Source organism: Bubalus bubalis, chromosome 3 (assembly GCF_019923935.1).
Source record: "Bubalus bubalis isolate 160015118507 breed Murrah chromosome 3, NDDB_SH_1, whole genome shotgun sequence".
Lineage (NCBI taxonomy): Eukaryota > Metazoa > Chordata > Mammalia > Artiodactyla > Bovidae > Bubalus > Bubalus bubalis.
In genome coordinates, this window is record NC_059159.1 from 15,236,368 (window position 1) to 15,260,222 (window position 23,855).

Here is a 23,855-nt window from a genome sequence, read left to right on the forward strand (position 1 = left end):
CTACGTGCCCCCCCAACACACACACACAAATACAATCACAAACACACACACAGTCACAGGCACATAAACACAGATACACACAATCACAGACACAGGAACACACAGACACCAACACAGACACACACACTAACAGAGACACACAAATACACAGATACACATACACTGAAACAACAGCAGCTGGAGACTGGCGGGGGAGGGGCTGCAAAAGCTGTGGCCCTAGAGGATACCAGGGGGACAGATACTAGGGTTGGGCCACAGCCACAAAGGGCACAGGGCCAAGGGTCCTCCCAGGGGGGCCAGGCTTTGGCCAGGCTCTAGGTTTGGCCATGCTATCTAGAAAAAGGTTACACAGCTGTAAATCAGTGTGATCAGATTTAAAATATAGTGTTGAGAAAAAAAGGCTGGAAATACGTACACCAAATGTCAACAGTGCTTATCTCTTGGTGTTGATGTAAAAGGCTTTTCTTTACACATTTCTGTATTTTCTAGATTTTCTACAATAAACATCTAGATAAACGATTTTAAAATGTCCCTCAAAATGATACTCCCTCAACACCAGGCTGGCCTCTGAGGAAGGCTCTGGGTGAGGGCATGTGCTGGGGGCATGGGCAGGGGTGGTCCCTGCAGTCAGTCCCTGCGTGGGCACCCCCTTCTGCCCGGCTAGGGCAAAGGGTGCTGACCCTGGGCCCTGTGGGCAGTACTCCGGTGGTTCTGAGCATGTGTGCGAGTGGACATGGAGCTGGTGCCTGGCGCTCCCCCCGGGGACTAGAGGACAGCTGGGAGCCTTCAGTCAGGGGACTGGACCGTTTATGGGAATAGGGGGGGCAGGGCTCCAGCAGCCCGGAATGTCTGCTCCCCTTTTGCCGCCCAGAGCCCTCCTGGGCCAGTGCCCAGGCCTGGCCAGGCCTGCCTGCCACAGCAGGCCAGGGGCCAGCTGCCCGGGCTGGAGAGGGGACTGGCCTGGGCGCTGGGTGGTGCTGGGGCCAGAGCTTGGGGGCGTTTTCTAGCCTCTTCTTGGAAAGAAATGAAGACCCCCGAGAAGTGACGCCCTTGATTGGCAGGAAGCGAGAGAGCTTCCCCGTGAGGGACACAGACGCAGATGGGAAGGCAGGACCTTTAATTGTATCCACAGGGAGACGGGCAGAGGGTGCCATGTGAGGGGGACTCTGGGTCTCTGGGGACTGGGGGGCAGAGGCCACGGTGGCCCGAGGTCTGGAGGACTGGCGGGGGGCGGGGGCAGGAGGAGGAGGGGGCAGGAGGAGGGCAGGGGACTGGGGTGAGCGTCAGGAGCAGCGCAGGGCCCCTCCCGGTCTCCTCTCAGGAGTGTCTCAGCTCCACCTCTGAGCCAAACTGGGGCCCGCGGTGGGGCCGGCGGAGGCTGTGGTGGCGGATGCTGAAGAGACGCTGGGTGAGGCCCAGCGTGGCCACCAGCAGGGCGACGCCCAGGAAGAGCAGCACCCACTGGCCCACGCGGGCCTGCTGCTCCTCCAGGTTCAGGCCCAGGAAGTTGACGCGGCCGGAGCCCACGAAGGGGCCTTCCAGGCGAGCTGGGCGGGGAGGAAGGAGAGCGGGCGCTGGGCCGGGCCGGGCACACCGCTGGCTCCCCAACCCTGAGCGCGGAGGCGGGACTCCAACCTGCCTTAACTTGGGAGGGCCCCAGCCCTGAGCGAGCCCTGGGGCTGCCCCGGGGCCCAGGGGGGTGGGTGGCGGTACCCGAGTTTGGCGTCCAGTTGTACTGAGGCCAGCCCAGCTTCTCCCCGTGCCGCCCGTTCTCCGTCACGAGCCAGTCCAGCAGCGGCTTGAAGTAGGTCATCATGGCGGCAGCCGACATGTTGGACTGGCCCGTGATCAGCCGCATGGCTTCGGGCCACGGCTGACTGAAGCCCAGCTTCATGGCATCCCTGGGGGAGCCCCAGGCGGGGAACCGAGTCAGAGGGACAGGCTGGGAGGCTCCCTGTCCCACCCCGTCCCAGTCTCACACCAGCTCTCTCTACCCCACCTCCCAGCCTCCGCTCCCCCCTGGGACTGAGGGCCTGGGCAGGTCTGGGGCTTTGGGGAAAGGGTGACCCTGGCCAAGGCCATGGTAGATGTTCTGGGAAGAGCTCCACTGGGAAGTAGGTCATCGTGGGGAGGACAGGGGTCAGAGCAAGGCCAGAGGAGACTCACGCCAGGAGCTTCCCGGCCTCCTTGGACTGGTAGATGTCACACTTGTGCAGCGGGCCCTGGTGGCCTGCCGCCTGACACAGCGCCTGGTGGAACTGGAACTGGATGACAAAGCTGATGAAGTACCTGCAGGGGGGCAGGCGAGGCCTGGGGTGGGCGCTGGGGGCAGCGCCTTCGAACCCCAGCCACCCTGCCTCCTGCTGCCTGCCATGGCGTCAGGGTGAGCCCGTCCTGGCCTGCAGAGTCATCCGGGCCTCCTTCCCCGCCTCTCACCACAGAGCTGCCTCCGCATGGAGCATCTTGGGAGAGACTCTCAGAGCTAGGGATGCTCATGGGCGAGGCCGAGTGGGGCAGAGCCCATCAGAGATGTGGCGGGCTGCTCTGGACACAGAAACGACATCTCTGTCCCTGAGGTGTTGCCTCCAGGGTCATGCTTCTGATCGGGCAGGGAAGCCAGCCCAAATGACCTCCTTTATCCCAAAGCAGTGGGAATTCCCTGCAGGAGTCTGCTGGTCAAGGAGGGGCAGCCTCTCTGAATGTGGGGAGGTTTGGAATGGCCTGAACCAGCAGCGCAGATGGGAAGGCTGGGCACAAGTCATGTGCACTGTCTTTCCTGGCCTTTCCTGTATGTGCTTTGCCAAGGCTGCTGGTCAGAATCTGGAGGGCGGTCCCTTTGCCCGCTCCCTCCTGGAGAATTATCTGTGCTAAGCCGGGAAGCTAGCCGTCACGTGGGCCGGCTTCTGTGTGAAAGTGAGTGCCAGCTCAGGAGCTCAGAAGCCCGTTGGGAAGGCGGGCGGAGGGTCTCTCTGTAGGTCACCCTGGCACACTGGCTGGTCAGGCCTGCGTCGAGGTGCCCTTGACTCTCTTGGCTCCCTGCTCCCCCACTGCTCCCTGGAGCCTCTGAGCAGGCTTTCTCTTCCTTCCTGGACTCGGGCACAGAGCTTACCCACCTCATGCTTCTTTATTAGGTCCTGACTGTGCTGACATTGCACCAGGTGCTGGGGTGGAAGGCTGGGCATGATGGACATGAGCCTCCTTCACTGGCCTTCTGGGGAGCACAGGGGCCCTCTGCCCCAGATCCCTGCCTCGAGGGAGGGCTCCAGCTCCTCTAATCACACTTCCCAGCCCCCAGCCTGTGCTCCCCTATAGCACGCAGAGGGAGAGGGGCTGACTGGGCGCATGCACGTGGGGGGTGCATGACTGATGGCGCTGCTGTGTTTCCGCATTCCATTTAAGACAGTGATTTAATGATGGTGGGTTATGGCCACCAGTCCCCAAGCGTGTTCTGTATTACAACTGTGTGCTAAGATGTGAACTCTTGCAACGATCCTATGAAATGGGATTCCACAGGTGAGGAAGCTGGTGCTCGCAGAGATGGAGGGATTTACTTAAGGGAACAGTCATGGAGATGAGATTTGAACCTGTACTGTCTAATCCCAAGGCTGTGACCCTGTGCCCCTAACAATACAGGCTTCCATCCAGCTGGGCCTCTAATCCTAGCTCCAGTGGGTTGAGGCTCAATTTGAGCCTACAACTCAAATTGTCACGGGAAATATGTTCAATACATACAAGGGAACAGAATGCTGTAAAAATGAGAACATAGTGCTCAGGGCATGGTCTGGCCATGGGTCATGGTTCATGTTAACTAACCAAGGTCTTGTAACCATTAGCCGGTCATAGTGAACTTTCTATTTTCAACTGTCTGGAGGGTGGGGGCTCTCATGGTATCACAAGAGTGAAACAGTGTCAGTCTTGGTTACAGGTGAGAGGCCCAGACGCAGTGCACCACACACGGGTCCCCAGGTTGCCCCGACGGCAGCTCCTGGAGCAGGTAGCTCTTGGAAGGGGTAGCAAAGGTGTCTGAACACCACGCGGAGGCGCTGCCCCTCCAGATGCCCTCCTCCCTTTCCTGTTACCTGACGTAAGGCACACTTGCAGGAATGTGGAACTTGGCCCCTGGGTCAAAGTCGTCTTGAGATCTGGCCAGTGGGGGACAGACACCCTGGTACTTCAGCCTGTGGAGGAGGAAGACACATTAGAGGGAGGGTTTGGGGACAATCAGCACTTCCTGGTGGCTCAAACGGTAAAGAATCCATCAAAAATGCAGGCGGCCTGGGTTTGACCCCTGGGTTGGGAAGATATCCAGGAGAAAGGAATGGCAACCCACTCCAGTATTTTTGGCTGGAAAATCCCATGGACAGGGGAGCCTGGCGGGCTACAGTTCATGAGGTCACAGAGAGTCAGACATGATTGAGTGACTAACACTTTCACTTTTGGGGGAGAATCAAGCTGGCATTTGGTGTTCTTGATTCACAATATGGTGCCTGCCCTGGGCCTGCATAGGGTGCTGACTACTCCTGCAAGCTGTGCCTTTGTGTGTCACTGCCCGCAGGTACCCCATCGCTCACACACACACACACACACCTAGACACTATACAGGCAGACACACCAGGTACACACAGACGCAAGCACACACACACACCTAGACACCATGCACACAGACAGACCAGGTACACACAGATGCAGGCACACACACACACACTTACATGCCACACAGACACACCAGGTACACAGACATGCCAGGTACATACAAACACAGGCACGCACATACACACACACACACACACACACCCCTAGACACCACACATGCAGACACACCAGGTACACACAGACGCAGGTGCCGGCATGTACCCTGTGGAGACCCCCGGCCCACACCCCGCAGCAGGGCTCTAGAACCTGAGGCTCCACCACTCCTGGTTGTAGTTCTCTCTGGTGACACTTCCGTCGAACACCCTCCAGCGCCACTGGTCGACAAGGAAGCTGAAGGGGATGAAGGCGATCTTCTCGAGCGCCATCTTCATCAGAAAGTTGATATCCTCCTCTGCCGAGAGAAGGGAGCCCGACGTCAGATCCAGGGGTGCCTCCCGCCATAGCCTAGCAGGGGGCTGAGCAGGTGTGCGGTGGGTGGAATGGGTGGAGTGAGCGGGGTGACCCGCCTCTTGGGACGGGTTTTCCCTCCTGCTCTCCCCGCTGGCTGTCCCCTGGCTCCCTGTGTTCTGTCCTGGCACTGCCTGTGACCACGGAGCCTCCTCTCTGCCTCCCAAGCTCGCTGCCCCTTCTCAGCCCCTCTGCCCGCTTGGATCTCCCGGTTCCTCGCTCACCGTAGCCGCCATCCCCGCTGCTCAGCAGGTTGATCTTGTGCAGGTGCATGGGGGTGGACACTGAGAGGGCCAGCACATCCCCAATGGCCTCGTGAAAGCCGGGGTTGGCACCCTCCCGGAAGGTCACAGGCAAGTCCTTGTACTGCATGAAGTACTGTATGTGGCCCATTTCGTGGTGGGCCACCACCAGGTCTTCCATGTTCACCGAGGTGCACTGCTTGATCCTGGAGCACGGGGTGGGAGAGAGACGGCAAGGAGCCCTGGGCAAAGGCAGCGGCCAACCCTGCTCGCAGAGCAGGCCCCCAGGACCGCCACAGCATCATGGGGAGGAAAACCAAAAGGAGAAATGGAGGCGATCTGGGAATTGGAAACTCCTACAGCATGCTCCTCCAGGCCACTCCCTGCCTCCAGCTCCCCTGAACACCTCGAGCCTGCACTGCTGTGTGTGTGGCTTTCTGACAGTGCGAGGTATGTGCTCTGGAGGCACAGGGACCCTCAGTCACGCTCAGTGACTTTCCAGGACGTGGGTCCTGTGGTTCCTCTTCTCACGGTCTGTCTCTCCCTGGTCTCAGACTTCCTGAAGGAAACCATGGTGTCTGGGCTCTTCTGCACCCCACGTGCCTGATGCCAGCAGGCAGATCACCCCGGGATTTCTCAGGGCCAGGACTGATGGGACATCTACCGAGCTGTCCGAGCAGGGGCTCCACTTCCCCTTCCACCTTTTATGAGCTGAGGAAATTCACCGTTGGATCTAACCAGAGCTTTTCAGCTCAGTGGACCCCTTTTTCTGTTATTCTATGGCGAGTGGAAAGAGCTGCCCCAGTGACAATGAAGTTGGGGTCTGCCCACCTTATGTTAGGACTCCCAGTACGAGCGAGGTTCCCCAAGGAGCCCTCAGCTTTGAGAGTCTGTTTGCACCCAGCCCTGAAGCTCTGGTCTCCATGCCTCTGAAGGAAGAGCCCAAGGCCAGGGGAGCCAGTGAACCTGCCTGCTTTGTTCCAGGACCTCTGAGTCCACTCTTCTCATCAGAGATACTTTACCATCTCTGCCACTTCTCCCAAGAGGTGGTAACTTCTTAATCTTCTTTTGAACCTGGGTTGTGACTGGTTGAACCTTGTGACTTGCTTTAGCCAATAAAATGTGGCAGGAGTGACCTGTCCCAGTTCTGGACTAACTTAGTCTTTAAGAGATCTGGCTGCTTTTGCTCTGTGGATGCCGGCCACTGGGTAAGAAATCTGACCACCTGAGGCTGCCACCCCATGAGGTCATCCAAGCTCTCGTAGAGAGAGATGTCCGGCCAGACTCCAGCTGCTCCAGCCACGCCAGCCCAGGCACCCAGCATGTGAATGCAGGAACCCACATGAGTGTCCCTACCCCAGCATGTGCCACACAGAGAAAAACCAAGGAAGCCAGCTGACAGCCAGGAGCACAGCCGAAACCCCGCTGAGCCATGCCAGCCTTCTGCCGTCATCAGAGCTGCCCCAGCAAAGGTCTCCACCCTGCAAGGCAGGATGAGCCACTTCCACTGAGCAGTGCCTGAATCCCTGGCCCATACAATCACTAGCAGACTTCCCTCGTGGTCCAGTGGTTAAGAACCAGCCTGCAAATGCAGGGGACACGGGTTTGACCCCTGGTAGGGGAAGATTTCACATGCCATGGGGCAACTAAACCCATGAGCCCCAACTACTGAGTCCACACTCTGGAGCCTGTGAGCCGCAACGAGGGAAGCCACCACGGTGAAAGGCCCGCATGTTGCAACTGGAGAGGAGCCCCTGCCTGCCTCAACGAGAGAACGCCCTCGCACAGCCACAAAGACCCAGCATAGCCATTAATAAATAAATACATTCAAAATAATAATGAAAAAATCATGAGCCTAGTCAAATAGTTGTTTTACAGCTCTGGGTTTTGGGCTGGCGTGATTCAGAGCAGTAACTGAAACACTGTCCACCAATGAAGACAGCTCCTGAGCCCTGTCAGAGGTGAGAGCAGATCTGTGTGAAGCCCCCACACCCCCGTGTGTTCCCCTGTCTCAAGGCACAGGCATCAGGGAGAGGGCCTGCTGTGCGCAGGGCCTGCCCGAGAGGGAGGCTGGCTGGCGGCTCACACAAGGCTCACCCCCAGGACTGCGACCAGGAACCCTGAGCTGACGCAGCTGGTCAGCGCTCACGGAGACCCTTGTGTGGTGGATGCGGTTCCCCTGCCACAAGCTGGTGGCCACGCTGAGGCCAGGCCCACCTCTCTGAACCCTCCGCCCCCAGCTCGGACTTGGACTCGTCTCCTTGGCCTCTGGGCTCAGGACCTGCAGCCCGGACGCACCTAAAGTCCTTGCCGTTGAAGAAGTCCCAGGCGGAGGCGTGGCACACCACTTCCCGCCCATCGGTCGGCTTCTCCAGCATCGACTTGTTCCAGAACTCAGGGGGCATGGGCAGCAGCCCCAGGGAGGTGAAGAAATTGTCTGCTTCCTTAAACATCCTTAGGGGTGTCCAGCCCTGCAAACAGACGGAGCTCTGCTGAAGCTGGGGACGGTGGGGACAGACTGTGTGCCACTGTGGGAGGGCCTGGGGGGAGGGCCAAGCTGGAAGCAGCTCCTGAATTAGGGGGCCCTCTCCCCCTGGGGCAGGGCTCCCCGCCCCACGCCCTGGGGCCACCCTAGAGGAGCAGGTGTGCGAGGAGGGGCCAGTGCGGACCTGCTTTATCATGGCCTCCGTGGCATCCATCTTGGGGGCTGAAGGGAAGGGTGCCACCAAGTCATAGATGTTGGACCAGCTCTGTGCCCACATGTTCCCTGGAGGCAGGCAGAGGACGAGATGCAGAGAGAGGGGAGACGATGTTGCGTTTTAGGCTCAGCACCGTCACACAGTGTGAGGGACCAGATCCAGCACAAAACCAAAATTAAAAAAAAAAAAAAAAGAACCACCCAACTGCCCTCCTTTAGGAGAGGTTGATGTCTCAGCATTTAGGGCAAGACAAGAGTAAAGAAGCTTTCCCAAGTGGCTCAGATGGTAAAGAATCTGTCTGCAATGCAGGAGACCTGGGTTCAATCCCTGGGTCAGAAAGATCCCTTGGAAAAAGGAATGGCAACCCACTCCAGTATTCTTGCCTAGGAAATCCCATGGACAGAGCAGCCTGGTAGGCTACAGTCCATGGGGTCGCAAAAGAGTCAGACAGAACTGAGCAACTACCACCTTCAGGGCCAAAGGAGACTAAGCTTGAGCTGACATCGAGTGGAGCCTATGGGTGCAAGCCAGTGAGGGTAGGAGTGAGTGAGAAGCCAGAATGGGATGGGGGCACAAGCTCTGCTCTGAGCCCAGCTCCCAGGCCAATGGGCACCTGCTTTCCTTCTTGGGGTCTGTGTTTCTCGGCCAATGAGCTGGCATTCTGAGTTCTCACCACAGAGAGACCAAGGGTGGCTGGTCTCTTGAGCTGCAAAGAACTAGACCCAAAGCTGGAAGAGGGTCTCCCTCATGATCTGTAAACGGTGTGTGGTCCCATCTGGTCTCTCTGTCCACAGTGAGGAGCCCCCCCAGGAACAGGGCCCGATGGTCCGACAGACATGGGAACCCCGTGGCTTCTGCTTGCCCAGTCCCTGCCACCCCTTGTGGTCTCTGACTGTCCATTTCATGCACTCAGGGCATCTGAGTTTACAACCCCTGGAGAATGAGGGTCCCCGAGTTGAAGGGACATTTCACATGCTAGCAAGGTAACTGTCAAAGCCTTTCAAACTAAACTTCAACAGTATGTGAATGGAGAACTTCCAGATGTACAAGTTGGATTTAGAAAAGGCAGAGGAACTGGAGATCAAATTGCTGACATTCATTGGATCATAGAAAAAGCAAGAGAATTCCAGAAAAGCATCTACTTCTGCTTCACTGACTACTCTAAAGCCTTTGACTATGTGTATCACAACAAACTGCAGAAAATTCTTAAACAGATGGGAACACCGACCACCTTACCTGCCTCCTGAGAAAGCTGTATGCAGGTCAAGAAACAATGATTAGAATTGGACATGGAAAAACAGATTGGTTCCAAGTTGGGAAAGGAGTACATCAAAGCTGTATATTGTCACTCTGATCATTTAACCTCTATCCAGAGTACATCATGCAAAATGCCAGGCTGGATGAAGCACAAGCCGGAATCAAGACTGCCAGGAGAAATATCAATAACATCAGACATGCAGATGACACCACCCTTATGGCAGAAAGTGAAAAGGAACTAAAGAGCCTCTTGATGACAGTGAAAGAGGAGAGTGAAAAAACTGGCTTAAAACTCAATATCCAATAAACTAAGGTCATGGCATCTGGTCCCATCACTTCATGACAAATAGATAAACAATGGAAACAGTGACAGACTTCATTTTCTTGGGCTCCAAAATCACCGTAGACAGTGACTGCAGCCGTGAAATTAAAAGCCACTTGCTCCTTGGAAGAAAAACTATGACAAACCTAGTTTTAAAAAGGACAAACCATATTAAAAAGCAGAGATATCACTTTGCTGATAAAAGTCCATACAGTCAAAGCTACAGTTTTTCCAGTAGTCATGTATGGATGTGAGAGCTGGACCATAAACAGTAGCTGAGAGCTGAAGAAGTGATACTTTCAAATTGTAGTGCTGGAGAAGAGTCTTGAGAGTCCCTTGGATTGCAAGGAGACCAAACCAGTCAATCCTAAAAGAAATCAACCTTGAATATTCATTAGAAGGACTGATGCTGAAGCTGAAGCTCCAATACTCTGGTAACCTGATGAGAAGAGCCAACTCATTGGAAAAGACCCTGATGCTAGGAAGGATTGAAGGAGGGTGAAGGGCAAGACAGAGGGTGGGATGGTTGGATGGCATCATCAATTCAATGGACATGAGTTTGAGCAAACTCTGGGAGATAGTAAAGGGCAGGGAAGCCTGGTGTGCTGCAGTCCACGGGGTCTCAAAGAGTCCGACACAACTGAGTGAGCAACAGCAACACTCTCCCAGCTCCTTTGCCTGAACATCGAGTCTACCCTGCTCTCTCCCGACATGACTACTTTCTCCAGCTGTCAGAACCTCTCGCCCTTCAAGGGTCTGTTCACAGCCCCCTCCTGGGGAGGCCTTCTCAGCTCCCACTCCCAGCCCCCTCCTTACCCTCATGGCGCCTGGTGCTGTGACCTGGGAGGTGGTCTCCCCAGCACAGGCCTGTGAACTCTGTGCACTGCCCCATCCCTGGTGACCGGTGCCATGTGGATCTATAGCAAACGCGGCACCAACTGCAGGTAGGGGGCTTTTCTTCCCACCCCCGCCCCCCACCCCACTCCAGGCCTGGCAACATTGCCCTGCCCCGGGCTCCAGTGTCCCCTGCAGAGCCTTCCCAGTCTGCCCTCTGCCCCTGGACTGCAGCTCGTCTTGCTGGCGCTCACCGAGCAGGTGGGCTGGGATGGGGCCCTCCAGGTTGATGACGTCGGGCCCGTAGTGGCGGTGCAGGGCCCGGCGCACGTAGGCGTGCAGGTTCAGGTAGAGCGGCTGCAGCTCTTGAAACAGCTGCTCCAGTTCCTCCTCTAGGAAGGGCATCTCGTACATGGACCTCCAGGAGTCCCCGCCATCCTGGTAGCCTGTGGGGGTGGGGGTTGGGGGTGTGGCCAGGCTCTCTGGACACCTGACCATCCCTGGAGCACTCCCTGTCTCCTTTAAGGACTGCCCCCCTCACCTCTCGGGTCTCAGAGGAACCCTCTGAGGGCACCAGTGACTCTGCAGGGAGCACTCACCATTGAGCCTGGCGGCCTTGTTGGTGAGCTCCACGTATTTGGGGAAGTAGGGGAGGATGGACCGCCCCACTTTATCACGCCAGCTCTTCCATGCCCAGGCCAGGTCCTGATAATTCCGGGATGTGGCCATCAGATTGGTCAGATCTAGGCGGGAGGGGTGGGATGGCTTGAGCCCCCAACTCGTGGCTCACCTCCCACCTCCTCCAGAGCTGGGAGAAAACAGGAAGGGGCAGCACAGGTCGGGGGAAACTGGAGACAGGCTGGTGCCCTTTCTATGGGCTTACAGGTGCCAGGCCCAAGCTTGGCGCTGCACAGACACAACCTCAGGCAACTACAGGGCTGCAACAGCCCCGTGAGGGGTGCCCTTGAGCCTCCTGCCACACAAGCTGCTGGTGGCATGGCTGCGTCTCCTAGCCAGGAAGCGGCCAAGCCGGGGCACAAACCCAGGACCCAGGCCCCAGAGCTGCTGCTCGCCGTTTGTCCCCTGGCAACCCCTCCCTGGGAGAAATAGCCTGGAGGTCAAAAGATGGGGGTTCTTGGTTGGTTTCCTCCTGACCTCTCTCCGTCTGTGAGATGGGGATAATGCTGGCCTGGGGGCAGGAGGACCCTGAGCAGGGACTGGGCTCCTTCATCTCTGCATCCCCATGGGGCCCAGGGTGCCTTTCATACATTGTAACTGAACTGCCTGAATAACCACTGTGCAGGCCAAGTACAGAGATCCACTCAAGCACCACCTTGGATCCATGTCCTGTCAAGAGCCATGCCTGTATGAGTGGCCTCCTGGGCTATGGGTTACATGGAGCTGACACGGCCTTCGCAGAGCTCGGGTGAGGAGGCCGTGAGCATGGGGGTCAGGTGTGAAGGTGGCCCTGCTTCTTGCCCGACCCGGCCTGAGACGGAGGCCTGTGGGGATCCACCCCTTGCTGACCGCGCTCTGAGCTGAGATATGCTATGTGCATCCCCTTTACACAGAGGAAGCACATTCAAGGTAACTTGTTTGGAGGAAAACACATTTTGAGAATTTTTCATCTGTTCTCTGCTGATGTAAGTGTTCTGTTTTTGGGGATGCTCTTATTGTTACTACCGGCAGCGATTTGACAGCCCAGCCCCAGATCAAGGGGCTGACTGATGGGAGTGGAGGCCACATTCCCTCTAACACTCTTGTCCATAAACAAACACACGCACATGTACATCCAGCCCCACTTGCGTGCCTACCCTCATACACAACCCCCAGGCCAAACCCTGTCCTAGGACAACTGTTTTTCTCTCTTGTTTATTTTCCATTTCCATTTCTATTTGTGATTGTTCTAAAGTGGGAGTTGGGCGGAGGGCCAGGAAGAGACTGTTTCTGGGTGGAGATTCCTCAGGAAAAATGTTTATGTCTCTGGCTCCCTGACCCTGGGAAGGTGGGGGGAGCGTGGTCAGAGGGGGCGGGGGGGGGGGTCTCTGTGTGCAGGTATTGGGGTGTCGGGCTGAGCTCCTTCAGAAGGGGGAAGATTAAGAAGGACTGGCCAGTCTCCTGCAAGAGGAAGAGGACTCGCCAGAGCTGGTCCATTCCTGCCGGCCTTGGAGGGAGTGAGGTGGGAATGGCTTCTGCAGGCTGAGGCTTCAATTTCGGGGTGGGGTGGTATCCAGGGAGGAGCGCAAGGGGAGGTAGGTGCCTAGAGGGTAGTCCAAGCCCCTGAGAGAAACATTTGAGATACACCTGCTCTGAAGGGCAGAGCGCAGGGTAGAGCAGGGAGGATGGGACCAGAGGGAGCAGAAGCTGGGGGACTAGCTCAGAGATGAAGCCGGGCTGGTTCTAAGCAGTGGCAGAGAAGCCCCACAGGTGGAAAAGAGGGAAGTGAGTTCCCTGGGTGTGCTGACCTCCTGAGTCAGAACTGAACACTTCCCTTTCGTGGACAGCACCCCAGCCTCCCCGGGCCTCCCACTCACTGCCCAGTGTGCTCACCAGGCTCGAGCCGCAGGCAGGTGCCATTTTCGTGGCACACAGAGGCCACGCTGTAAACGGTCTCCATGTCCAGCAGGATCTGGTTATACTGCAGGGAAAGCAGAGGGGCAGCGAGCTACAGATCTGGCCCCCTGCTTTGCCCTGGCACCACTGCATGGGGTGGGAGGTGGGGGGGGTTGCTGGGCTATGGGTTGGGGAGGGGTCTCCCAAAGCCCTCCCTTCTCAGTGAGTCTGGGGGTGTGCGTAGACGAGTCTGGAGGTGTGCGTAGACGAGTGTGGAGGTGTGCACAGACGTGGCAGAAGTCATGACTTGACAACTTGAGGAGGAGGAAGCAGCATGAAGGCTACATGCCATCCTTCGAGCTAGGACCCTCTCCTGACCTGGGATCCTCCACCCCCTTTGCCCCACCCTACCCCCAAGTTCCCCACCTCTTCCAGCTCCTTGGTGGGCAGTGCTGCCCGCTCTAGATCCTGAATCTTCTTTATCATCCGCTTCATGGTGGCATTCTGGAAGTTGGTCACGTCGAACTTCCTGGCCCAGGTGCCATACTTGACTGTGTGGTTTGCCATCTGTAAGTTCTTCTCCATCTGCAGGCACAGGGGGAGCCGTATCATGAGGCCCAGGAGGAGCTCTCGAAAGGGCTCCTAGGAGGAGGCATCGTGCAGGAGCCGAAGAGGCTGGGTGTCAGGGGGCGGCTTTCTCAAGTTGCTGCCTTTGCCTATAAAGACCTTCCTCAGCCCGGACTGTCTGCGATGTCCTGTGTGCAGTACACATGCCCTCATCCAGCAAGACATCGCATGGGAGAGGCAGAGAAGGAAACCCCACCCCGTATCTTGAATGCTGTTGGGACAGAGGCAGCTTGGCATTCTCTCTGTGGCTTCTGAGCCTCAGGGTCCCAGCTGTAAAATGGGAATAAGGTCACTGGCTTTGCAAGACCGTTGAGGAATACACGAGGCAATAGATGTCGAGTGCCAAGGAACAGTGGCTAGTGCATATGGGTCTTCACGAATGTTATTTCTCTGTGGCTCACCTTGGTTATGATCTCCGCTTGGCCACACAGATGCGGAGGGGCTCGAGGTTGGGGGGCAGGTGTAGCCCTCACTATGGTGGCACACAGGACCCTTCAGTCTTTTTAAAAACTGACTTTGGCATCACTTACTTCTGCACAAATTATTCCTTTACCAACAACAGATTATTAATGAAAGACCACCTGTGTTAGGCACTGGGTGTGTGCCCACCTGGACCTGAAATTGGACACTTTTCAATACGCTGCAAGGATTTTTCACAAACTCTGAGGACGTGTCCCCCCGGGGTGATGTTGGGGACAGGAGGGCAGCCTGTAGCGCCTTGGGTTTCAGAGGACGGACCCTGTGGGACGAGGAGCGCCCGTGTGCTGGGCTGGAGGGGCCCCTACCAGCAACTTGCTGTTGTCCGTGTTGATGTTGGTGCTGTAGTTCCAGTTGGCCTCGGCATACTCGTTCCACACCACCTGGGACCTCCGGTCATATTCCTCCACAAACTTGCGGGCCTCGTCCTCGTCGGACACCAGGTCTACGGGACAGAGCAGAGGGACACAGACAGGCCTCCCCTCGCCCTCCCGCCGCTGCCTGGGCCTCCCCGCCCCGCCCCCCAGCCAATCCCACTTGGGCTCTGGGTTTTCTTCGGGCTGCTGGTTGTTGAGGGATGGGTGATTGAGTGGCGGATGGTTGTCTCACTGCTGGTTGTTGCCTGGCTGGTTGTTTCCTGGTTGACTGTCACCTGGCTGGTGGTCCCCTGGCTGGTGGTCCCCTCACTGGGGACCAGCAGGGGGTGCCCACAGCAGAGCAGGAGGAGGAGGAGGCGAGGCAGTCCTGGAGCAGCCCAACCATGGCCCATGGCCGCAGGAGAGCAGAGCCCTGCAGCCCCCGCCCCCGGCCAATAAGAACGGATCCTGCAGTATGACCTCATAGAGCAGTGTGCCCGCCAGCCAGCCCCCAGCCGGGGGCCTCAGAGCTGGGCACGCCCTCCCCAGGAGGCTGGAAAGATGTGCCCACTCCACCCCAGGGCCCTGCCGAGCACTCAGGGGATGCCAGGGCCTGGCTGGACAAGCTGATGGGGAACTGTGAACTGGGGGCCTGGGTCACGAACCTAGAGCTGAGAAGCCATGGCACCCTGCCCCGGGCTTTACCAATGCCCTCCGGGTAACTGTCGGGCATCGGTGGGCGCCACTGATACTCTGGCCAGCCCAGGACCTCGCCGTTCTGCTGATTCTGCTCCTCGAGCCACTGTGTGACCGGCTGGAAGTAGCTGAGCAGCGGCCTAGCGTCCAGGTTGTCTGAGCCGACCATGTCCTTCAGCACCTCCTGCCAGGGCCGTGAGGAGCCTGCCTGCAGCAGTGCCCTGTTGGGCAGAGCGGGTGCTGTGGGCACAGGGCTCTCAGGCCAGGGTCTGTAGCTGCTGCCCTGCCCACCTGCTCCGCCTCTGGTCACTTCTCTCCCCACTGGGTGGCAGTGTTAAGAATGGCAGTGTTAAGTCTCAGGGCCTAGGAGCCCTGTGAAAGGGGGACATTTGTCTTGCCCCACGCCAGCCAGAAGGGCTTCCCAGGTGGTGCTAGTGGTAAAGAACCTGTCTGCCAATGCAGGAGATGTAAGAGATGTAGATTCAATCCCTGGGTGGGAAGATCCCCTGGAGGAGGGCATGGCAACCCACTCTGGTATTCTTGCCTGGAGAATCCCTTGGACAGACGAGCCTGGCGGGCTACAGTCCATGGGGTGGCAAAGAGTCAGACACGACTGAAGTGACTTATCATGCATGCCAGCCAGAAAGCCCACTCAACAAGCAGTTGATGAGAGAAAGAAAAGGAGGGGGAGTGGAGAAGTGCTTCCTCCACTGGCGTGGTGGGTGCCCCCTCCCAATACACCGTTCACTGAGCTCTCCCCTCACCCCCCACAGCCCCCACACACCGGAGCTTGGCCCCCGCCTGGGTGGACTGGTAGATGTCACACTGGTGCAGGGGGCCTTGGTGGCCTGCCTCCTTGCACAGCGCTTCGTGGAACTGGAACTGCAGGACAAAGCTCACGAAGTACCTACAGGCACAGGGCGGGTGTGAGGGGGATGGCAGAGGCCCCCTGCCTGGGGCCCAGCTAGCTTCCACAGGGCAGAGGCTGGACCATGGGCTGCCTTGGGGGAGAACTGAGAACCGAGCTTGGCTCAGGGGAGAGGCCCACTCAAATTCCAGGTTGCTGGGGGTCTAGGGGAGGATGGGGACAAGCCCGGGATGTGGGGACCCAGCGTAGGGGAAGGAACTAAGGTGTGCCAGAACTGGGGGCAATACCTGATATACGGGGTCACATTTGGGACGTGAAACTTGGCTCCAGCGTCAAAGTGGGTTTCATTTCGGACAACCGGAGGACAGATCCCCTGATACTTGGTTCTGGAAAAGGATGTGGTTAAGTTGTCTTAGGACCTGAGGGTTGTACACAGGCTGATTTTCCCTTTGCAGAAAAGGCTGCCAAGCAGGCATTCCCACCGGCTGACCCTCCCCACCCTGGAGAACTGGGGATGACCACCTGTCTGATGGAGTTTTAGGCAGGAAAGAAGAATGCTGTGAGGAGGAGGGGGAAGGTGTTCCTGGAGAGGAGGGAGGCAGGGGGCAGGGTACCCGAGAAGGTGGCGAGGGCCCCTGGGATGAGGCCCCTCTCCATCCCTCTTTGCTCACCGAAGATACCACCAGTCATAGTTGTAGCGGGAAGGGGGGGTTCGCCCACTAAAGACCCCCCAACGCCACTGGTCCACCAAGTAGCCAAAGGGCAGGAAGGCAATTTTTTCCAGTGCCATCTTTAACAAGTAGTTGATGTCACTCTCTGTTGGGAGATGAGAAGAGAGAGGTCAGAGGGAGAGGGGAGTCCAGGTGGGATAGGGGGCCCTGGGGGAGAGGCTGGCAGGAGGTGAGGCTAGGCAGGGACCATGGAGTCCTGCTTGGAAGAGGATGCTTGGGCAGTGGAGCTGGGATGCAGGGCAGGCCTCGAGGCCTGGGTGGATCCCCAGACCTGCCTGACGTGGGGCAGAGAGGCGGAAACGAGATGGGCAGATGGGAGCAGCGACCAGTGGGGTCCTTCTGGGGGGCCCAGTGGGGCCTGGGTGGGCTGGGCTGGGTCCTCTCCACCCCCGCATACCTGTGTCATTGGTGACCTGGTCCAGCAGGCCGATCTTGTGCAGGTGTGCGGGAGTGGAGACAGAGAGGGCCAGCACATCGCCGATGGCCTCGTGGAAGCCGGGGTTGGCGCCTCGGCGCAGGGAGACATGCTGGTCCTTGTACTGAAGGTAGTACTGCACGTGGCCCATCTCGTGGTGCACCGTGGACAGCTGGTCCATAGTGACCCGCGTGCACTGCTTGATCCTGGGGCAGGGAGAGCGTGCGGGTGAGGGTGAAGGACGGGCAGGACGGGGACCAGAGAACACTCAGGGAGGCTGGTGCCAGAGGGAACGAAGCCAGGCGGGCGCTGTCCCGGGACTCCCAGGAACCGTTGGAAACAGGCAAACCACCCTGTCCCAGCCACACCCAGCCTTTCCCCTCGGTTCCAAGGTACAAGGCTGCTGCCTGTCAGAGCTGCCTAGTGAAAGCAGCCTGCTGCAGCCCTGGAAGAGACCCAGCCTCCCGGCTGGTCTCAGAGCTGGGATAGACGTGGGCCTGGGAGCTGGCCTCCCTGTGGCCCGGCTGCCCGGCCTTGGGGAGCCTTGCAAGCCGCCTCCAGTATCGAGACCTGAAGTCTTTCCTGTTGTAGAAGTCCCAGGCGGACGCGTGGCACACCACCTCCCGCCCGTCGCTTGGCTTCTCCAGCATGGATTCTGCCCAGAACTCGGGTGGCATGGGCAAGAGCCCCAGGGAGGTGAAGAACTCCTCCGCCACCCGGAACATGTGTGTGGCGTTCCAGCCCTGGGGGTGGAGGGGTGGGGGGGCACACTCGGGTCAGAGGCCAGCTGCTGGAGCCCACCCCGGCTGCCCCGGGGGCGCGTCTGGGGTCCCCCACTTGGGTCAGTTCCGTGCTCACGAAGAGCACCTCTGCTCCGTGGCCTCCCTTCCCGGAGGCCGGGCCCCTACTGGCTACAGCGGATACACAAAAGCAGGCTGCTGCTCGCTGCCACCCTCCCCTCCCAGCGGGGTCCTGAGGGAAGAACTGGTGCCCAGAGCACGGTGGGGACACTCTGCAGGCTGCGGCTCCTCAGCAACTCGTGCCCGACTCCCTCGCATGGCCCCTGCCAGGGCCTGACTCCGAGCTCACCTTCTGCACCATAACATTGGTAACATCAAGATTGGGCTTGTCGGGGAAGGGCACCACCGTGTCGTAGATGTTCTCCCAGCTCTGGGCCCACATGTTCCCTAGACAGGGGAGGGGAACCGACAGCTTGATGCCCAGCCCAGCCAGCACCTGCTTCCCTAGGCGTGTCACCGAACAGCACCCTGGTGTCTGGACCTGGGGCGCGGCAGGGCCACAGTCCGCTTGCTGGGCTCACACAGCAGTCCCACCCACTCCCGAGTGCTCTGCGTTCCCTGGGGCTGGCAAAGGCCAAGGTGCCCAGGTGATGCGGCTGGGGTCCTTTCTGACTGCCAGGTCCCTGCCCTCCCCTAGCCCTGACACCAGCCCACAGGGCTGGCTTTCTGGGGGATAAAGTGGGGTTCTTTCTCCTCTTCCACTGGAGCTAAAACCTTCAGGGTGGCTCCTGGCTCTGCATTTTACTAGCTCTCTGCCCTGTGCCACGTCCCTCACGCATCCTAAGCCCCCCTCTGAACAGCAGTGATCATAAGGATCATCGACTTTATAGGTTCACGTGTGGGCGAGTGAGCAATGCGATGCTCTGAAAGGTGAAACGTGATGAGCCTGACCCTGGCTCTTACCCAGCAGGTGAGCGGGGATGGGTCCCCTGAGGTTGATGTATCTGTCTCCATATCGGCGGTGCAGTGCGCGCCGGACGTAGGCATGGAGGTTCAGGTAGAGGGGCTCCAGCTGCTGGTAGAGGCGCTCCAGATCCTCCGTGAAGGTGGGAGAGTCATACCAGGAGCGCCAGTAGGCCCCTGTGTCTGAGAAGCCTGGGGAGCGGGTGGCATTGGGGATGCAGTTCAGGCCCCAGGCTCTGGCACCCACCCCCTCCAGCTATCACCTGGCCATTCTCCCGGTTCAGGGCCAGTGTATCTGCCTGCTCACTGCAAGGGAGAGCTTGGGGGTTACCGCTCTCAGTTTTCTAACTATGGTTGCTCCAACTCCAGCTAAACAGGTCCTGACACATATGAGCCCTACAGCTGGGAGGAGTGCCAGGAGGGCAGCATGAGGCTGACGGGGCTAAAGCCCAGTTTGGCCATCCACCATCTGTGAGACCTTGGACCAGTGTAGGGAGTCATCATAATGGCCGCTCTGTGTGTTTCGGGGCTCAGTGGAGACAGAAGACGGGAGGGTAGTGCCCACACAGAGGCTGGTGGGTGTGCTCACCATCCTGCTTGTAGGCCTCGTTGCTGAGGGCAGTGAAGTCCTGGTATAGGGGCTTCAGTGGGATGCCTGCGGCGTTGTGCCAGCCCTCCCAGGCATACAGCAGCAGGGCGTAGCTTCGCGAGGAAGCCAGGACGTTGGTGAGCTCTGAGACACAGGTGGGCAGGGTCAGTTCAGAGACTGCTGCCTCGAAGTCAGCAGTAGAGGAGGTTTGTAAGGAAAGCCACGGCGGGGTCTAAGGCCTGTGGAGGGCTCTTGGGGGGATGAGAGGGCCCATTAAGGGAAAACCAGGTGGCCACGATGAAGGCCAGTTGTGATGGGGGAGGAAAAGCACACTTGAGGGCGGGGTCGGGGCTGGAGGCTGGAGATTCCAGAAGTCAGTCGGCCTGGAGGAGCAGGGTGTGGGGGCATCAGGCACTCTGGTCCTGATCAGAGGTTCAGGCCTTTGGGTTTACCGCCCCCCTCTGCAGAAATGTGCCATCCTCAGAGAGCCAAGGGGTGGCCGGGAAGGTCAGGAAGGCCCGGAAGACAGACAGGAGACTCAGGCCCGTTACCTGGGTCCAGGGACCAGCAGGGGGCAGTCTTGTTGGGGAAGCAGACCTTGGCCGTGGAGTAAATCCTGCTCATGTTGCTTAGCAGAGAGTTGTACTGGGGAGTCAGAGTGGAGAAAATGTTAGTGATGAACAGTCCTCGGAAGTAATCTGGCTACCCACTCCTCTCTTTGCTGGGAGGAACAGGGGAGATGCCCCGAGGGGGGATGCGGCTTGGACAAGGCCGCTTCGTGGCACTCGGAGCATATCTGAACGTGAATGGACGGGTTTCGCTTCCACTGGAGCTCGCCTGTGGAGATGGGAGACTGGCATCCTGAGAACTAGGGAGCAGGGTTCAATTCTGAGCTCGGCCACCACCTGACTGAGACCAAATCTTCTTCATTCCCTGACCTTGATACCCTCTCCACCTTTCGGAGGAAGCCCTTAAAACAAACCACCTATGGAGAAACTTTGAAAACCCCTGTTTCATCTTCCACTGTTTACTTGAATTTTGCTTTCTACTCCTTGACACTTGCTTTAATATAAAGTAACTTCTTGCACCCCATCTCCAGGGAAATCAATACTTCAGGAATCCACTCTGCTCATAGGGGCTTCCCCTGCAGTCAGGGCCAGTAGAGATCCTGGGGTCCCTCCTGGCCAGACACCCCCACCTCTCACCACCACCGTAGGCACTGGGAGGGTACCCTGGGGAATTCTGCCTCCACCCCCTCGGGCCCACCTTCTGCCGCTTCTCTAGGTCCAGGTTGGCGGGGCCCAGGGTGCGCACCGCCCCGATGATGCGCAGCAGCGTGGGGTCGGTAAAGTTCTGCCAGACCGGGTCGAACAGATCCTTGGCCTTCTGGCCCCAGGCCTCTGAAAACTCCTGGCTGAGCAAGGCTGCTTCCTCCTGTGGGCACCAGGAGGGCAGGAGAGGGTAAACGGGGGAGGCCATGGCGCTGGGGGAGGGGAGGAAGATCAAGGGCTTCTGGAGACCTGCGCTGATGGGAGCACTGCTCCCTTCAACTGGCCCTGAGGGTGAAGAACTGGGGCGGCGGGGGGGTCTGCCTCAGGGAGGCGGTGGAGCAGAAACGCGCCAGAAGAGAGGGAGGGAGAGGAGAGGGTGATCAGACAGCCATGAAAGGTGACAGGTACAGGGAGAGAGGGGAAGGTGGTGCGGCCAGAGAAGGGGAGAACCAAGAGCAGAGCGGGCACCCTAAGCAAAGACTGCCGCGGATCCAGCCCGGAGGCACCCCCGGCTCCGCCGCCTGGGAGGACTCGGGGTCAGAGTGGCCGGCCTCATTTATTGGGTTCCTTATTGGGCAGGACCATGGGCCCAGCACCGGGCCAGGGAACCGACTGCCTGTCTACGGGGACCGCTTTGGGAACAGGGGCGGGGTGATGGCTGGAGAGGAGGCAGGCGGGCCCCGCCCGGACCCCACGGCTCCGGGGCCGGGGGCGCGCGCGCGGGGCGGGGACTCTCCGCCCCCCCAGCGCCCAGCCGCCGGGCTGTGATTGGCCGCCCGGGCCCCGCCCCCGCCTCGGGCCCGCGCGCCCACCTGGAGCCGCGCGTTCTCCTCGGTGATGTTGGTGTCGTGCGCCCAGCTGGCGGCCGTGCTCTGGAACAGCACCTGCTCGGCGCTCGAGTTGAAGCTGGCTGCGAAGATCTGCGCCCCGGCCTCGTCGGCGGGAAAGTTCCCGGGCTGCAACGCGGGGTCCAGCGCCAGGATCACGGGCGGCGGCGGCAGGAGCAGCAGCAGCAACGGCAGCAGCAGCGGTGGCCACCGGCGACCCGACGCGGCCCCCATGGTGCGGTGCGCAACGCAGCCCCTTCTCCAGTGCAGCGCCCGCCCTGCGGGTTATAAAACCCGGCCGCCTTCCGACACACCCCCACCTCCCCGCCCCGCCGCGCTTCCTCCTCTGCTCCAAAGTCCCCCGGCCGCCGCGCGGGCCTAACGGAGAGAGAGGCGGAGACCGAGGCTTCCTGGCCCGCCCCGGGCAGGGGCGCCGGACCGAGGCCGAGCCGAGGCGGCCCCCGGCGAGATGCAGCTGGGGTGGGGGTGGGAGGGAGTGGCGGACTGGCCTTAGGTCAGGCTCTCGCAGGGGAGGCTAGAAAGGAGAAACCCCCTCCTCCAACACACACACATACACCCCACACCTATGAAGCTGAGAGACCCAGCAGTTTGCTGGAATACCCCAGTCTGCCGGCGTGCCCTCCCCTTCCATCACTCAGCCTCGGTGCAGGGACCCGGAGCCCAGCGGCCTCTGACGCTCAGTCTTCCGGCCTTACCGCCCGGGGCTCTCTGGGCTCCGAGTGACAAGGTGGGGGAGCTGTCCGCAGAGTCGCTAGTGCCGCGAGACAGGGTTAATGACCGTCACCCGGTCCCGCTTCTTCACGAGGCCTTGGGTGTGGCCTGCATGGATTGGGGAGCGCCTAGGCTTCTGCAGGCATCTGGGGGGATGCTCAGGGACCCCGGTCCACCTGGGGACTGGGGGGGGGGCGGTCAGATGGGGGAAAGAATGGGGGGTTGTTCTGGAAGGGGAGGCATAGAGCCACAGGCACACCTGCTTCCTTCACACAAGCTGTCATTTGCTTAGGCAAGAACAATCACACAGACTTGCCAATTAGGAGAGCTACAAAGATGACCACAGAGACGACAGAGGAAGACGCTAAGACCCAGGTTGAATGGCTTGCTCCCAGTCACCCCAGGTTTCCACACTCCCCATCAGTCTTTCCCCCTGTGTGAGGGGAGGGGAGGGGAGGAAGGGGAGAGGAGGGCTTTATACCAGTAGACACCTCAGGACTGGCAAAGTGGACACCTGGGATCAGAGCAGTCCCACCAAGGAAGGGGGTCCGGCCTCTCCTCCGCAGAGCCCACCAGCTCTCAATCCAGTGGTCCTAAGGCTTTCAGGTTGTGGGTCGTGTGCACAGGGAGCTGCTGTCTTCCAGGAGGGAACAGTCTCCCCACCAACTAAGGCTTGGGTGGAGGAGATTTTGAGAGTGGCACCCCTTCAGGCCCCAAAGCAGGGGTCTTGGAGTGGGAGGAAGGGTAGAGAGAATAAAGAGTCTGAGGCTTAGCTTGAAACCAGGGAGTCCTTCTCCTCTATCAGGAAAGAAAGCGTGGAAAGCAGGAGGGAGCCAGGTTTGAGCCGGGCCTCATCTCTGAGGAGCTCTTGAGCACTGGATCTGGGAGGCTGGGGGGCAAGTGTTCCAACTTCAGGTCAGACACATGGCCTGGTGACCATGTCTATAGAACATCTGGGAGAGGGACTGAGTTCAGCATGGAACAGCCTTGGCCTCGTTGAAAAACCATAAAAACAAAGGCTGAAGGGGTTGGAAGATGATCTAAAAGTACATACAACTTACATTTGGGTACCTTTTTAGACCTTTCTAAATTCTTTTGTACAAGTTATCTTATTTGGTATTTATAATAACCTTAAGAGGTATTAAAGAGATAAGGCCCTTAGCTCAGTCAGCTGTCGCCTAGCTGCCAGCAGAACGATGGAGAGGGTTCCGAATCCTGGGGGAGGACGTGATTACGATGCCACGAGGGCCTGACCCACCCAGGAAATGCAGTCTGCTTTGGAGAGCTCCCCATCTCTGCATCAGTCTTCTGGGGAAGGACAGGTCACTAATCATCACAGTTAGAAAAATATCCCTTAGGGACTTCACTGGTGGTCCAGTGGTTAAGAGTCCGCCTGTCAATGCAGGGGATACAAGTTCGATCCCTAGTCTGGGAAGATCCCATCTGCCACAGAGCAGCTAAGCCCATGCACCACAACTGCTGAGCCCATGCGTGAGTGACCATGCTCTGCAACAAGAGAAGCCACCGCAATGGGAAGCCTGTGCACCGTGGCTGGA

General features: G+C 58.8%; 1 protein-coding gene across 4 annotated transcripts; it reads right to left on the bottom strand.

Moving 5' to 3' along the window:
- Nucleotides 1-1,102: 1,102 nt before the first annotated feature.
- On the bottom strand, nucleotides 1,103-22,361 carry LOC102392455 (angiotensin-converting enzyme). Of its 4 annotated transcripts, none has more exons than XM_006044128.4 (25): nucleotides 21,553-22,361; nucleotides 20,736-20,903; nucleotides 20,021-20,114; nucleotides 19,470-19,613; nucleotides 18,881-19,072; nucleotides 18,267-18,364; nucleotides 17,748-17,920; nucleotides 17,160-17,383; nucleotides 16,703-16,847; nucleotides 16,319-16,417; nucleotides 15,948-16,070; nucleotides 15,173-15,384; nucleotides 14,420-14,556; nucleotides 13,434-13,592; nucleotides 13,005-13,092; nucleotides 11,054-11,197; nucleotides 10,709-10,900; nucleotides 8,012-8,109; nucleotides 7,641-7,813; nucleotides 5,325-5,548; nucleotides 4,900-5,044; nucleotides 4,080-4,178; nucleotides 2,167-2,289; nucleotides 1,714-1,901; nucleotides 1,103-1,547 (listed from the first exon to the last, which is right to left on the bottom strand). In XM_006044128.4, the coding sequence occupies exons 1-25, from the start codon at nucleotides 21,799-21,801 to the stop codon at nucleotides 1,318-1,320; spliced, it is 3,921 nt and encodes a 1,306-aa protein (XP_006044190.3). In that variant the 5' UTR covers nucleotides 21,802-22,361; the 3' UTR covers nucleotides 1,103-1,317. The 4 variants fall into 4 exon arrangements, with proteins under 4 accessions (XP_006044190.3, XP_044794728.2, XP_044794729.2 ...); XM_044938793.2 differs by lacking the exon at nucleotides 21,553-22,361 and adding an exon at nucleotides 21,209-21,413; XM_044938794.2 differs by lacking the exons at nucleotides 17,748-17,920; nucleotides 20,021-20,114; nucleotides 20,736-20,903; nucleotides 21,553-22,361 and having other exon boundaries at nucleotides 19,470-19,608.
- Nucleotides 22,362-23,855: the final 1,494 nt, after the last annotated feature.

Coding starts and splice junctions, on each gene's coding strand:
- LOC102392455 (XM_006044128.4), bottom strand. CDS start 21,801: ATGGGGGCCGCGTCGGGTCGCCGGTGGCCACCGCTGCTGCTGCCGTTG. Junction 20,115..20,735: donor ACCTAGAGAAGCGGCAGAAG/GTGGGCCCGAGG, acceptor CTGACTCCCCAG/TACAACTCTCTGCTAAGCAA. Junction 10,901..11,053: donor CAAGGCCGCCAGGCTCAATG/GTGAGTGCTCCC, acceptor CCACCCCCACAG/GCTACCAGGATGGCGGGGAC.